Consider the following 15482-nt stretch of genomic DNA (forward strand, 5'->3'; position numbering starts at 1 on the left):
GAATGACAGAGTATCCTACATGGCTCCGCTGATGACGTCCGAATCCCCTGGACTGTCCTTAAAAATACACCTCCACCTTCCACACCAGAAAAAACTCTAGACAACAGCAAGGCACCCACTCAAGCCCTATAAGAAAAGGCAGGTGTGAAAGTCAGAGATGCAGTCCTGGGTGTGTCTGCTTCCCAGTAACACAGACAGACTTGACCAAAACAATGATGGAGAGATACAGCTACTGTCCTTTTCAAAAACATTCCCAGAAAAGGTGAAACGCAACTGCTGCAGAGATGCCCGTTGGCACTTCTCACAAGTCAAATCCCATTGCACAAAATAAATCACAATCAATTGTAAAACATTCTCCAAGTTGATGAATTTTTAACAGAAAATTTTATTTCAATAAATATTTTGCCCTCCAAGTGACAACTACAATTTCAGGGAGGTAAAAGTATAACCTAGAAGTAATTTAGAATTATTCCACTTTTCAATTTTGCCTGAGTGAAGAATACAGTTTGGGCCTGAAGTCTGCTAAGAGACTGCACCGCAGTGACACGCGTAGAAAGTCAAAAGGACACATGGAGAGCAGTGCGTTTGGTGCACGCACACAGCCATGTGCACGCACATGTGTGGGTAGAACGTATCTGCACATACACGTGTAAAATAATAGGACTCACACAAGTTTCATTTCTCTTTCAACCCTTCTGGGCTCCCAGAATTCTAGCATACCAAGGATTTACACATAAACTTCGTCATACATTGAATCATTTGGTTTATACTTTCTTTACAAAGTGATATCCTAAATGGGTAGAGCAGCTTGTCTTAAATAACAAGGTTTGAATTCTGAGAGGCAAGGAAAGATGTGCAAGCTTTCCGCTGAAAGAAATTTGCAACGAGACACAAATACCACTGCAGAGGCTTTGAAAATGGCAGATATTGATAACAGAGCTATCGGTCAGTGTTATCAACTGCAAAATCATGACTTTACCACCACCCAAGCCAGAAAGGCCCAAAGCACCACCACGAAAATTAATCCTGTGTCCGAACCTTTTCAAGACAAATTAAAAGGGTTGCTGTGTCCAAGCATGAAGAATGCAGGGACGGTTCTGTCAACCATTAGGCAAACAATGGCCTGGGGACTTGGGACATCAGGAATGTCCGTGCCATGTTGGTGCTTACTCGCAACAAACAGTGAAAAATCCTATATGCTCAAGGACAAGTTTCAGGATGTTCCACAAACTGACTCATTCCATGGAGAAAATCCAGAATTGACTCAGAAGTCCCATGGGAATGCAACTTTCCTGCTCTATGACAGACATTTTCTAGCTCTTCATTAAAAATAATCCAATTCCACTGACTTCAATAGGGCCATGGTTAAAAAAAAAAAAAACAAAAAAAAACAACGTGAAACTCCTATAAAGGAGTTGGTGTCGCCTGGTCAGAGAAATGAGCCACAGCAACCTCACACATACGATTCAATGTAAAGCAAATTAGTTCATCACTTTATTACATCTTAGTGCTTTCTTAAAATAAATACGGTAATATCATATCAAACATACAGTGAGAAATAAAGCCCACGTGTGAAAGTATGGTAACAGAAAGCTCACTCAGGATGTGTAACTCAGCACTTGAGAAATCATACAGCCTTTAGTTCCCTATTTACAGGACAGAGAGCGGCTGTGTTGAACACGATATATACAAAATCTCAAGAGACTGTCCTTTTCTTCAAAGGACTGAGGAAAGGGGAATAAGACCTGTAATTCCTTCTAGCCTTCTGTACCACGTTCCCGCCTTCCTTATGTACACGACTCACGTTTCTTATCTAAAATTATGTAACAGTTACACTTGTCTCTGTTTCTCCCTATTGATCTTTTTTTCTGCAGTTCGAGATAGATTCAAGTAACACTCCCAAGAAAATATGTGCAAAACTAATGTTAGTGGCTCCAGAATCTTCCGGCAGCTGGTCAGTCGCTGCAGTGTCTGGCAGCTGTGGCTGGCACGCACCTGCTCCCGGGAATGTCCGCTCCGCAGAAGCATCAACACCATTGGGACCAAGGCAGAAAGCACCCAAAGCCATCCACTTACTTGGAGTTCTGAAATAACTGCAAATAACCACTTGTTTTCAAATAGGCAACAAAACAAAACTATCCATCTACACGGAAAAGAGCATGCTCCTCTGAGAGCATGCAGCGCTTCCAGATGCAGAATCCAGACAGGACAAGCCGTGACCTAACAAAACCACTAAAGGGACTGTCAGCTTAAGTGCATCACCTTATGGGACAAACATGCTCAGAATGAAAAATATTCTACTTCACCAATATCTGTCTTTATTACAGTGAACAAATCATTAGAGTACTATCCGAAACTTAATTAATGATGGCTGCAGTTGGCTTGGCTTGCCTACTTTAAATGAAGCAAACATCAGCTCCTAGTGCCATTCCCCATCCTCATGACTGTGTGCCAGAAATAATCATCTTCACATTTGTAAACGTTATTTTAGCAGAAGACAGACTTTGCAGATTTCAGTGCTTTTAGTGAACTGGTATTTTCAGTAAACTCTTTCTGAGCAGCAAGGGATAAGAATTTTTTTTCAGAAATCTTAGAATTGAATATAAATGTTGGCAGTAGACACAATCAATAAGTATCATACAATTTCTCAAATGAAAAAGATTTCCCATTATGAATTCCTTTGCTATAGACATTCAAACACCCCAAGCCAAGATTGAGCCTCAGTCCTACAGTCACATGAGATTACAGCTGGCCAACATGAGGGTGTCAGGCAATGTGCAAGGGGGTGAGGTGAGAAGCGAGAAAGCAAAGTGGATCGCATCTAATCTATGCTGAAGGAGAACTTCAAGTAAGGGAGCTCCGTGGCCTGGGACCTCGCTGTGAACACTCTCCTCCGGGAGCCCCAGTGGTCAGTGGTGGCCACAGCAGTGCGAGCCACTGCAAAGGCGGCATCTACTCCCCCATCCTCGCCCTGCCTGGCATCCTCTGCGTGAGATGAGCGCTGAGAGAAGGGTTTTCTTCTGTTGTCTAGAAACGTCTTTGCAAAAGGTCTGTGACTTTGCACACTTCGTACCCAAATAGATGAAAACAATAAATAAGGACCCCGTGGCACCCTCTGGATGCCAGCCACGAGGGCGTCATTTACGAGTCTGGGTCACCCTTCGGACACCGGCTGCACCGGGGTCATTTACGAGTCTGGCCCTTCTTTGGCACTGCGGGCCGCTTGGGCTGCCACAGGTGGTTGTGGATTGTGAGTGCATCCACACTGACAGACATGGTTTTGGCTGGGATCAAGTTAAACTGTTTTCGGTCTGAGCTGTATTTATACAGCTTGTCGATCATTTTCTTGGTGATGTTCTTTGGCCCCGTGCCAGTGAGTTTGTAGATTTCCTCAGTGTCAGGATAGTAGCAGTAAAGTGCCCTGAACTGGCAGCCAGCATCACGAAACAGTATGATGTAGTGATTGGCGTCACACTTCTCCAGCTCCTGTGTGGAGAGAGAAAAGAGAAAGAGACAAACACTTCAAGGCCACTCCAATCGCCATGAGTTAGGCTCCCACAGCGGCTCAACCGGCACTGCTCCGTGGGAAGCTCCCCCACCTGTCACCTACAGCCTGCCTGTTGTAAACAATTATGGCAGACCCGTCCTACAGCATTACGTGCCACTGAGACTTGACTTAAGAAGTCTAGGCAAGCAAGGGGAAAAAATGCTTTTACAATTAAGTGGAAAAGTCTATGAAAAGATGCTCATCATTAGCCACCAGAGAAATGCCAGTCAGAAAGAGACGCCGCGTCATGCCCACAAGGCGGCTGGAACCCAGAAACAGGGCGGCAATGAGTGCTGGCGAGCCATGGGGCTCGTTCACTGCGGGAGCATGCAGAGCACAGCAGCTGCTGTGAAAAACAATTTGGCCGCTCTCCAAACTGTCAGGCAGTCACCGTGGGACGCAGCGATTCCTCTCTCACGTATGTACTCAAGGGAAATGAAAACACACATCCACACAAAACACTGCATACAAATAACAGCACCATCCCTCACAGGCAAAAAGCAGAAACAAAAACATCACATGTACCCCCAAAAACATGTACATCTGTTCTGTATCGATAAAAAATGTTTTCAGTAGAATCAACCCAAGTGTGCATCAGCAGATGACGAGATGAACAGTACGGGGTCCGAGCATGCAATGGAGCATTACCCAGCTGTGAAAAGGAACGGAGTCCCGGTACACATTACACTGAGAAACCTCAGAGCATCATGCTAAGTGAAAGAAGTCCAACCCAAAAGGTCATATAAATTATGATTCCATTTATATAAATGCCCAGAACAGACAAATCCATGGAGACAGACAGCAGACTGGTAACTGCCAAGAGCTGGGGCGCAGGAAGACTAGGGGAGTGACTGTTCACGGGGGCGGAGTTTCTTTTTGTGAGGATGAAAATGTTCTGGAATTAGGCGGTGGTGATGGTTCTGCTATTCTATGAATGTACTAAAAACCAATGAATGGTATAGTTTAAAAGGGTAAATTTTACGGTATATGAATGATATCTCACAAAGCTGTTTGGGCCGAGCGCGGTGGCTCACACCTGTAATGCCAGCACTTTGGGAGGCTAAGGTGGGCGGATCACTTGAGGTCAGGAGTTCAAGACTAGCCTGGCCAGTATGGTGAAACCCCATCTCTACTAACAATACAAAAATTAGCCAGGCATGGTGGCACATGCCTGTAGTCCCAGCTACTCAGAGAATCACTTGAGCCTGGAGGGGTGGAGGTTGCAGTGAGCTGAGGTCACATCACCACACTCCAGCCTGGGCAACAGAGCGAGATTCCATCTCAAAAAAAAAGAAGAATCTGAAGTAAATATGACAAACCGCTGATGCCTGTCGCAGTGTTTGTTGATTGTATTCTAAAGTTTAAAACATATCTTCAAGTGTTTTGGTAACTTTTAAAAACAGACCCTCCACATGCCTGGGAATGGGAGCACATGGGTCTGCCCCAGCAGTTCTCCACATGTGGCCCAGGCGTCCTGAGGCCTTCCCAGGAATCTCAGGGTCAAACCCTTGACCTCGAAAGGCTACGGCCTCATTGCCTCTCACGAGTGTGCGGCGGAACCTTCTCAAGGTCCTGGGCCGTGTGGCTGTAATGGACGGAGGGCACGAGCGGCTGAGATGTCAGCCCTCTTATGTCAATGCCACTCTTCTATTTATTTGCCTTTAGAAAAGTTACTTTTCATAAATACACAATGTATCAGCATATAATGGGGCTTATTATTTTAAATAATATATATATTTTAAAAGAATCCAAAAGTGTATATATAATACTGATTTCAACCCTACAAACACTGTGTTTAAATATGAACAGAATTAGATGCCAAAAAGAAAGAAACATTTAATTTGTAGGGGCAGTGGGACTGTGGGGAGTGGGGTTCATCTTATTTACTTATTGCTGCCTGCGCGGTAAGGAAGCATGTGGTGCCTACAGTTTACGTGGCACAGCTGAGATGGCTGCTGTCCTGCCTGCTGGGCGGCCCTCAGCGGGCGCCTGGGAACTTGCTATCTGCAGAGCTCCCAGTCACTCACTGGCTGACAGGAGGGCCTCCCTGAGTCTCAACTGCTGGTCCGCACGCTAACGCTGGTTTCCTCCCAGGCATCAGGCACACTGCTGCACACTAGGCAAGGGGTGTGCCTCGTGACCAGCCCCCAGCGAGAGCTCAGGACATCCAGTCTCAAAAGGGCTTTCCATGGCCCACAGGCTGCTGTGGATCTGCTGCTGGAAGAACGAGAACAGAGGGAGCTGCACAGGGACTGGCCCTGCCTCTGTCTTCTCCCTCTTCACCCTGTGGCTCTGGCTCCCTCCACAGTGCTGGAATAAATCTAAGCCATGGGTCGACTCCACACTGAGGGCCACGAGTCCTTCCAGTGCATCTCCGCATGCAAGGTGATCCTGGGGGCCACTGATACAAGGGGCCAACCACCTCTCCATGTGGAAATCTAAGCAGGAAGGGCATGACCATGGCCGCTTCTGTCCCCAGTCCCATGAGACCTGCCTAGGTCGGGGCCATTCTTAGTCCAGATGATCTTCTCTCCGTGTGGAAATCTAAGCAGGAAGGGCATGACCATGGCCACTTCCGTCCCCAGTCCCATGAGACCTGCCTAGGCTGGAGCCACTCTTAGTCTAGATGATCTTCACTACCAAGAAGAACACATCCGTTTTAAAGTGGGTCACAAATTCCGTATGTCACTTTAATTTTTACAACCAAACCAACTAAGGACCAGGGGTTAGTCTTAATTATTAAAAAGCAGAATTTCTGGTGGGTGACAGACTGTTGCATAATTTTCATTCACAAGCTGTTGTATCCCAAGGTCAGCAACTTAAGGCCACACACGGGCCTGAATCTGGGGCGGGTTCCAGTGGCTCTGCCTCCTCTCCCCTGGAATTCCAGTCCTGCCCCTCAGGGGCCAGCCTAGACCCCACGCAGGACCCTCAGATTCCAGCTTCCAATCCCCTCCCTGGGCGTGCACACTGTGTGCTCCGGAGTCCACACGCTCAGCAGGTGCATGCCTCCTCCCGCCCTCCCCGCTCCGTCCTCCCCACCCCACCACTCCGGCCCTGGCCCCTGTTCCTCACTCACCACCAGGCTGCCTCCCTGGCTTCCCTGCTGACTGCTCTGATCTACTGGGAAGGGCAGGTGGGTTCCTGGCTCTCCTCTGCCCACACCTGCATCCACTGTCTCACTCTGAGTAAAGCTGAGTCTTTCCTCAGCCCACAGAGGCCCCACACAGGGATGTAGCCTCTGAACCCCGCCCCGTCCTCCTGGGTGTTCCTCCAGCACAGGCTCGCTGCAGCCCCTGGACCTTGGCACGCCTCACTCCCACCTGCCTGGAACGGCCTTCCCTGAAATCTGCATCCTCCCTAGCAACTCTCGTTCATCAAAGATTTGGGGTGTTTTCTTGTAGAAGGAATGCTTAATTTATAAACATTTTTTACTTCACATAAAAACATGTTGAAACGTGATACTTGCCTCCAATATGGAATTCTTGTGGGGTTCATTCACTTTTCCAGCCAGGCAGCAATGGGATATGGCATTGTGAATAATCGGCTTGTTTGATTTGCTACTGGGCTCCTTAAAGAGCTTGGGACCTAAGAAACGAGGCCAGGATTGGCAAAATTATTATTTCAAGGCACGAACACGCACACACAAAAAAACCCAACGATGTCTTAGAAGCAAGCAATGGGTAAGCTGAATTATAGATATTTATGATTATTTAAAAATGGGAAGTAAAAGTCACTTAAAATTTATTCAAAACAATTTTAAGTTATAAACTTTTAGACAACTAAAGACGAAAGTAATCAATAATTTATCCCCTTTCTAAATTCAGTGTCTTAACTATAAAAAAAAAAGACAAAACCAGGAAAAAAACTTGTAAAAAGTCTAAAGTTCAAAGGCCCCAGGACAGACTCCTCAGCCACAGCAGCACCTCCAGTTCACCGTGCCCTGAGCCCACACCTGCTCCAAGGGCAGCTGGTGAGAGCCAAGCACTCCCACCACTCCCGGGCTCTGCCACTCCCGGGCTCTGCCGCCCCCAGGTCCGCTGCCCCCTACACAGCAGACAGCAAGGCATATGGCTAGGAGGGCAAGGCAGGACTAAGAGCTTCTACTAAACTACATGCCAATTTCAGCACCAAAGAGCTAAAAATAGCTCTCTCTCACTAAATAAAACATCTTTGTTAGAAAAATACTTTTTAGACCAAAACAGAGAACAGACATTGAAAGAGCCACGCAAAGGCATGCGGCCATGCCCACGATGACCTCTAAGGAGGGCGAAGGCCGTCACCTGTGTACTCAGCCACCGAGGCCAAGGAAGACGCTGCCGATGCGGTCTCCCAGTCTCGGTCTGTGCTCCTGCTCGGGTTACGGCTCAGTATGGGCAGGGCTTCCATCGATTCCACTCTGCGGGCAGAAACAGACAAGAGACAGGCAGGTGAAGCGCTGGCTTCCTCTCACCACCGCTGGCAAGGGGCCGGCCCGCAACAAGGACAGGAAGCACATCAGCAGGGGAGGAGGCTTCCAGTGACGGTGAGGGCTTGAGTCGCCACAACCCCCACACAGTACAGACACTCCGAGCAAAATACAAAAGCAAACACTTCAGGTACTAGGGAGTGATGAGGACAGAGGGGAGTCAGTCCTTCAACGAAGGGGTTCACCTCCACGCAGCCCTTGCTCGAGGCACCACCCCCTTGAGCAGGGCACAGGCACAGAACAGAGCACAGTGCTGCAGGCTCAGGAAGCCAGAGGATGAAGTTTGGACCACTTGTGCTGCTGCCCAGCCAGGGATGAGGCCTAGGGAAGGAGGGGCCACAGTGGGCTGAGTCTGAAAACCTGGGCCCCAGTGACTCTGATCCCTGGAAGGCCTGAGCTCCACCCTGCAGGGAGTCTCCACTGAGCACCAAAGATGCCAAAAGGCTAAACACAGCTGCTCAGAGATGTCGGCTGCTGCTCTCACAAATCAGGCAGACAGTGCTGGAGTCTGAATCCAGCCACAGTAATTGACCACCAGAACAAAAACCCAAACAGAATCTGCAGTCCCTCGGAGGGATCCGCCACAAAGCCCAGAGACAACAAGGAGCCACGAGTCGGGTGAAGAGACAAGAAAACATGGTCCATAGGTGCAGACAGAACAGGGGCCACACGGTGTGCACATAAAAATAAAGGGACACATGGGCGGGGGAGGCCCTTGCTCCCACGGGAGCTGACAGCACACGTGGAGGAAGCAGTGAGCAGGAGCTCCACAGTGATCACTAAAGCCCTTGTGGACAGTTCCGTGAGGTCCAGACCAGTCCCCAGCCTCTCTCCCGAAGTTACTTCCTCACCACAGGAGCAGTCCTGGGGCCCACCTGAGAGGCTGCGTTGAGAAAGACACACGCTCACTTCTGGGCTGCTCAGTCAGAAGCGTGAGGCCCCAGTCTCATCACAGGAAAGCGAAACTGAGAGGCAGCCAGAAGGATAACTGACCTGTGGTTACCAAAAGTCAAGGTCCAGAAAGGCACAGAAAGGCTAAGGAACTGCTCTGGATGGAAGGAGACTAAAGGGACATGGCATTTCAAGGCCATTCGTCACCCCAAACCAGATCCTAGACTAGGGAACACCACGGTTGTCAGGGACACTCTTGAGACAACTGAGGACAGCTGAATGGGGACCGCAAATTGGATGAAAGTGCTGGCTTGGTAACTGATTACACGAGAAAACTTCCTCGTTCCAGGAAATACACACTGAAGTATTAAAGCAAAAAAGGCCCAACATCTCCAACGGAGTGGTTTTTTTCTGTTTGGTTTTCGGGTTTTTGGCAGCATCTCACTGTCGCCCAGGCTGGAGTGCAGTAGTGTGAGCATAGCTCACTGCAGCCTCAACTTCCTGGGCTCAAGTGATGCTACCACCTCAGCTTCCTAAGTAGCTGGGACTATAGGTGCATACCACCACACCCAGCTAACTTTTTTTGTATTTTTTGTAGAGATGGGGGTCTCACTCTGTTGTGCAGGCTGGTCTGGGACTCCAGGGCCTAAGTGATCCTCCTGCCTCAGCCTCCAAAAGTGCTGGAATCATGGGGGTAAGCCACCATGCTTGGACTCCAAGGGACTCATAATGATGAAGAAGCAGGCGTGCATGTGTGGGGTGGGGGAAAGGGGAGGGTGATAAGGCAAAGGCTGCCAAGTTTAACCAGTTGGGGAGCCCGTGTGAAGGGCACTGGAATTCCTGATGACATTATTGCAACTGTTCTGTAAATGTGAAATTCTATCAAAACTAAAGTTACAAAAGCCTTTCTCATTGTTTTTAATCAGGAAGTCCCACCCTGGGCCCCGCCCACCCCCCCCACCAACGTGCTCCAGCCTCGGTCTCCAGTCCCTTACCGCTGAGAGGGTGTGCCCCCAGAATGAACGCTCTCGGGTTCTGTCGTTGCCGCAGAGGCCAAGGACAGGCTGGAGCCTGACTGAGTCCGGCTCAAGTTATCAGCTGCCAGAGACAGAAACAGATGATGGTTCATGAACAGATTCCGACAGACACGTACCTGTCCTCTGTACCTTTACCCCTCACCTGGCTCTGCAGAGCTCGGCCAGAGAGGACACATCCCCACCCCGCCCCAGGGAGCCAGGCTGTGCCTGGATGTGCCGCACATCTCAGAGCCTCTGGTCTCAACACTGTCATCCGTGAAACGGGGAAAATCATCCCCACCCTTCCTGCCTCACACCACTCTTGACAAAACTGCAATGAGCTGAAGAACATGAGGCCGCCGCCCACGGAAGGAAGCGCTGCCCGCGTGAGGGCCAGGGCCGCTTACGGGTGGAGGAGCACTTGGTGCCGGAGTCGCTGCACGACTCTTCCCGGTGCACCGACTTCGGCCGCGGCTTCTTCGGCTTTGACTTGGGCTTGCCGAGCCCCTGCTCCTCTAGGATCTGCTGCTGCTTCCTCCGCAGGTACTCCTGCTTGATGAGCTCGCGCCGCGCCTTCTCCTCCTCCTTCCGGACCCGGTCTTCCTCAGCTTTGCGCCTGAGAGAAACACAGGCCCAGACACTGCTCGGTCACCGGGCTTCTTCTACGACGCCTGCGCCGCGGCGCTCTGTCCAGGCGCGTTTCTGGGGTTCTCCCCGGCCGCTGGGACCAAGGGTGGCCAGCCTCCACAAGCGGGCACAGAGGCTGCAAGGGCAGTCCTGCAGATGAGCCACCAGGCCACACAGCCTCACTGGCCACCAGCAACGCACATCCTCACTGCAGATCAGCAGGGGCCGTGAAAGTTCAGGGAGGCCACCCATGGGAGGAGTATGACCCTCAGAGGCACTCACTGCCATGGTCCATGGCCAGTGCCAGGAACGGGATGGGGGCCGCCAGGGACCCACCAGGCTCCTGCCCGGTCTGCTTTCCGCCGCCGCGGGAGGCTTACCGGGCTTCATCACGCTTGAGCTCCACCTCTGCTTCCAGCTGCTGCTTGCGCACACGGGCCTCCTCGGCCTTGCGCTGCTGCTTCAGGAGGAAGGCCGCCCGCTTCTTGGCGAGCTCATCTTCAGCTTTCTGTTCGTCCTGCAAGACAGAAGCCACACAGAGCATGACAGTAACCCCCTCAGATGCCCGACACGGCCGCACTCGACCCAGCAGCCGACTGTCACTACACCTTTAAAAGTTTAACGCATAAAGACTTCTACACTTTTCTGTAACTGTTACAGACTCTAAAATACGAATGAAGACAAACCAGTGCATTTCAAAGGCGCTCCGCATCAACCCAACTTTCCAAACATCTCACGTGAGATCCAGTTTGCCTTAAAAAGTACACGTATATTTCCAAAATAAGAGCGAGGCTGGGCACAGTGGCTCATTCCTGTAATCCCAGCACTTTGGGAGGCTGAAGTGGGTGAATCACTTGAGGTCAGGAGTTCAAGACCAGCCTGCCCAACATGGCGAAACCCTGTCTCTACTAAAAATACAAAAATTGGCTAGGTGGGGTGGCTCACACCTGTAATCCTAGCACTTTGGGAGGCCAAGGAGTGTGGATCACCTGAGGTCAGGAGTTCAAGACCAGTCTGGCCAACATGGCAAAACCCTGTCTCCACTAAAAAAAAAATTAGCCGGGCATGGTGGCACACGCCTGTAATCCCAGCTACTCAGGAGGCTGAGGCAGGAGAATCGTTTCAACTCGGGAGACAGAGGTTGCAGTGAGCCAAGATCATGCCCTTTTACTACAGCCTGGGCGACAGAGCCAAACTCTGTCCAAAAAAAAGCAAAAAAGAGAATACTGAAATTGGTCACTAATTTGTTTACATTTCAGAAGTGCAACCACCAAATAAAGCTTGCCTCTTTTGCTAAGATCCGCCTGATGATTTGGTATCCTCTCAGTCAAATTCATAATTACCTGGAGGCAAAGCAGAAACAGTCGCGTGTCCCTTGCCGAGAGAAAACATTCTGAGAAATAGGTCCTTAGGCGACTTCGCTGTCCTGTGAGCATCACGCAGTGTGTGCGCACCTGGCTGGCAGCGCCCCCCACAGGCCTCAGTGAGGTCAGCCACTGCTCCTAGGCCACAGACCTGTATGGCACATTACTGCACCCAATACCGTAACTGTGTATCAACATCTGTCTCAACATTGAAAAGCTACAACAAAAATATGGTCTTATCATCTTAGGAGATGACGAATGTCACAGCGAAACATCATGTGATGCACTATTAAAACAGTTCAGTTTACGCTTCCCTTCATCTCTAAGAAAAAAAATTACAAGAAAGACATATAAAAAATGTTTTTTGAAGTTGCTGTATCAGAGGTTGGCAAACTTCAGCCCACAGGCCAGGCCTGGCCACCGCCAGAGCATTCTAACGATGAACGCTTTTTACACTTTGGGGTGGGATGGGGCGACAACAGGGTTTTGACTGGAAAACCAGCAAAGCAAACAATGTTGAAAATCACATGAAATTCCAGTTTTAGGGCTCATAACAAAGTCATCTCAGCCACGCCACGCTCCCTTGCATTCGTACTGCCCAGGGCTGCCTCTGGCCAAGTGGAGTCCTCGGGACAGAGACTCTGTGGCCCATAAGGCTAAACACACGCATCCCTTGGCCTCTTACAGGAGCGGCAGGCCAGCCTGGCACAGATCTGTGTTTTCTAACTCACTCACAATCACGAGTGCCTGAAACAGACGCTACTGATCCCTTACCTTGAAGAAGAAGCCGACCCCCGGCTTCTGGTCGCCTTCGCTGATGAGGTCCGCCGAGCCGTCGAGGCTTGCCAGCTCCCCGTCCTCGTCGGGGGCCTTCAGGTCAGAGAGGTCCACTTCAATGAGGCTGGCCCTGCTCCTCAGAGGCTCCTCCACGGGGATGCTCTCTTTTCCCGAGACATCTGAGGAGCTGGGCCCCGCCTCCTTCACACTTGCATCCAGAACTTCTTTGAGGCTCATCTGCTCCGAAAGAATGTTGGTGTCTTTGGAAGAGGACAGAGTAAGTGTCCGCTGGTTGCTTTCATCGTGGAGCCTGTAACTATCGAAGAGACACTTCCCATGTGGGTCACTGCTGGGCTCCAGGGCACCGTCCAGGCCAGGGTCCGTGGGCGTCCGAGGGTGGCTGCTGGCAGGGAAGGGTCTCAAGTGCGGGAGCGTCTCTACACTGGGCGTTGGGGTTTTACTTCGGGAGGAGCCCTGTGGCCTGTCTTTTGGGACCTTCAGCTCCGCCGGCCTTCCGGAACGGGAATTCCGGCCCTGACCCAGCCGGGGGGCTTTGCGGTGGCCAGCCACGCCCGTAGGAGAGAGTGGCTCCACGAAGTGGACTGGCGCCTTCACTTTGTGGTCCTGCGAGTTACTCTTAGAGCCCGGCACTGGGACTGTGGGAGACTTCAGGAGAAGCTGCTCCTGCTGCTGAGAGATTTTCAGGATGGCCTGCTGCAGCGTACTGATGGTTTCGTTGAGCTTCTCGATGGAAAGGTCGCATTCGTTCACGTCAACCACCTCCCCAACGGTGTCCTCCAGGAGGGCGGCGGAGATCACCTTATTTCTCTCCAGCTCGTGCAGAGCCACAGGGTCTTTGGCTTTATGTTGCTGAGCAAAGGCCAGGCTCTCTTTGTCCACATCCTGAGGCTCGTGAAGGAGCTCCTCTCTCTGCTCCTCCTTCACGAGGAAGTCTTCAGTTTTGGAAACGCCATCCCCACAGTCCTCCCCGTTGTGCTGAGAGTACTCCTTTGAAAAGTGCTCCGGCCTGAGGGGCAGGGCAGCCTCGGCCTTGCCCTTCTTCACCACATGCAGGAACGCAGCCTTGCCGAGCTTCAGGCGCTGCCTTGCCGACAGCGCCTCCATCTTCTTCTTCTGGGCCTCAATGGCCCTGCGCTTCTCCTCCAGCTGCATGTGCAGCTGTACCAGCTCAGACGCCAAGAGGCTGGCGGGGTCCCTGCCATGCCGGCCCGGGCTCTGCTCCCTTTTCTGCCTCCATGTCGTCAGAGGGGCCGGGCAGCTCTCGGACGCATCTGGTGTGGTCTTTTGGGAGCTGCTGGTGCTGGACTTGGTCTCGCAGCTGTTGAGTCTCTGGAGCTTCCTCTCTGCAAAGCTGGTCATCTTCACACTCCCACTCGCCACAGAGACGCTGCTCATCTGAGACGCTGTGCTCAGGCAGGGGCTCGAGCGGCCACTGGCGTCATCTTTGTCTTCATGTTCCTTCACCTTCATGTCCTCCTGCAGTTTAGCCGACTCTTCCTCCCCGATGTATCTGCTGAGAACCACAGGATGGGCCTCACCCAGGAAATCATGCTCGGCTTCCTCTATGTCCACCACATCCGAGTCAGAATCCTGCCTGAGGAGAGTCCACGGCTCTGAATCGTGGGAGTTGGGGCTTTTTGAACAACTAACATACAACCTTCCCTCAGTGTCCTCATCAGCCCTGTCTACATGAAGGAAGAAGCCATCTGTGGATGGTCCCAGGGGGAACGGATCGAATCCGCCAAGGGCCAGAGGCCCCCCACACACCTCTCCCACGGTCTCCACTGACTGCGGTCCTGTCTCGGTGGGGTCGATGCCCATGGGAAATTCTGAGCATGGAATTGGGGTAAAAGTCCTATTCAAGTCACGGCTACCAGTCACTTTCCTTCGTACCAAAGGCTGGGGGCCCTCGCTGGGCCTCCTGGACGCAATGCTCCTCGGTCTCCCTTCCCCCCGTTCATCCTCCTTGGTGATCACCTGCTTCTCCTTCGCTGGCTTAAGCACCGCTGGCATCAAAGGCTCCAAGAAAAAACTGTCAGGCTTACTTTCTGAGGTGTCCAGTTGTCCTTGGGGAGACCGGGCACTTGCTATAAGGCCTGAGGCCCGGGGTGAGGCCCTGGGGAACTCCAGGTCAGCCTGCTGGGGAGCCACATCTGCTCTAACGATAGCCACAAGCTCCTCTTCCTCATCCTCAATACTGACATTGTTCAGGAGGCTCTTCCCATGGGTCTTCACGGCCGTGGGGTGTGGCTGGTTCTGTGGGGTCAGATTAACAATATTGGATGCCAAACTGTCTTTGCTGATGGAGCGGGCCAAGCTGATGCTGTCACCAGAGCTGGGATCCACTTCACAACTCGCAGCATGATGGAGAGCAAAAGGTGTCGGCTGGGACGCAGGCCTGAAACACAGGGAAGGCCCACTGGGTGCGCTGCTGTATACACCAGAGACCCCCAACACGGACCGGTGGGGGAGAATGCCGGCCATGCAACGAGAATACGCCTCTCATACGCAGGAGATTTAAACTCATTCTTCCGCGAGGCAGAAGAAAATCAGAGATCATTTCAGCTTTGTGATTCTCACTCTAGTCCCAGGACCTCCTGATACCCTTAAAAATTACTGAGGACCCCAAAGAGCTTTTGTTTCTATTTATCAGTATTAATCTCTATTTATCATCCTAGAAATTAAAGCTCAGACATTTTCTAAACATTGATTGAAATTACAGTAATTAGTCCATTCCATGATAAATGACTATATTCTCCAGAAGGGAAGTT

General features: G+C 51.0%; 1 protein-coding gene across 7 annotated transcripts in view; it reads right to left on the reverse strand.

The window, feature by feature from the left end:
* Window positions 1-364: 364 nt before the first annotated feature.
* CAMSAP1 (calmodulin regulated spectrin associated protein 1) overlaps window positions 365-15482 on the reverse strand; it is a 96599-nt gene continuing 81481 nt past the window's right edge. For 6 of the 7 annotated variants that reach the window (XM_003911096.4, XM_009187864.4, XM_021927057.2 and 3 more), the window contains 7 exons: window positions 12688-15109; window positions 10930-11066; window positions 10330-10538; window positions 9902-10004; window positions 7831-7946; window positions 7017-7135; window positions 365-3486 (listed from right to left, as the gene is read on the reverse strand). In XM_003911096.4, the coding sequence (XP_003911145.2) occupies window positions 3184-3486; window positions 7017-7135; window positions 7831-7946; window positions 9902-10004; window positions 10330-10538; window positions 10930-11066; window positions 12688-15109 (3409 nt within the window). In that variant the 3' untranslated portion in view covers window positions 365-3183. The remainder of the gene's footprint in view (window positions 3487-7016; window positions 7136-7830; window positions 7947-9901; window positions 10005-10329; window positions 10539-10929; window positions 11067-12687; window positions 15110-15482) is intronic. The other variant, XM_003911098.3, reaches the window with a different exon arrangement.

Source organism: Papio anubis, chromosome 13, assembly GCF_008728515.1.
Source record: "Papio anubis isolate 15944 chromosome 13, Panubis1.0, whole genome shotgun sequence".
Classification (NCBI taxonomy): Eukaryota; Metazoa; Chordata; class Mammalia; order Primates; family Cercopithecidae; genus Papio; species Papio anubis.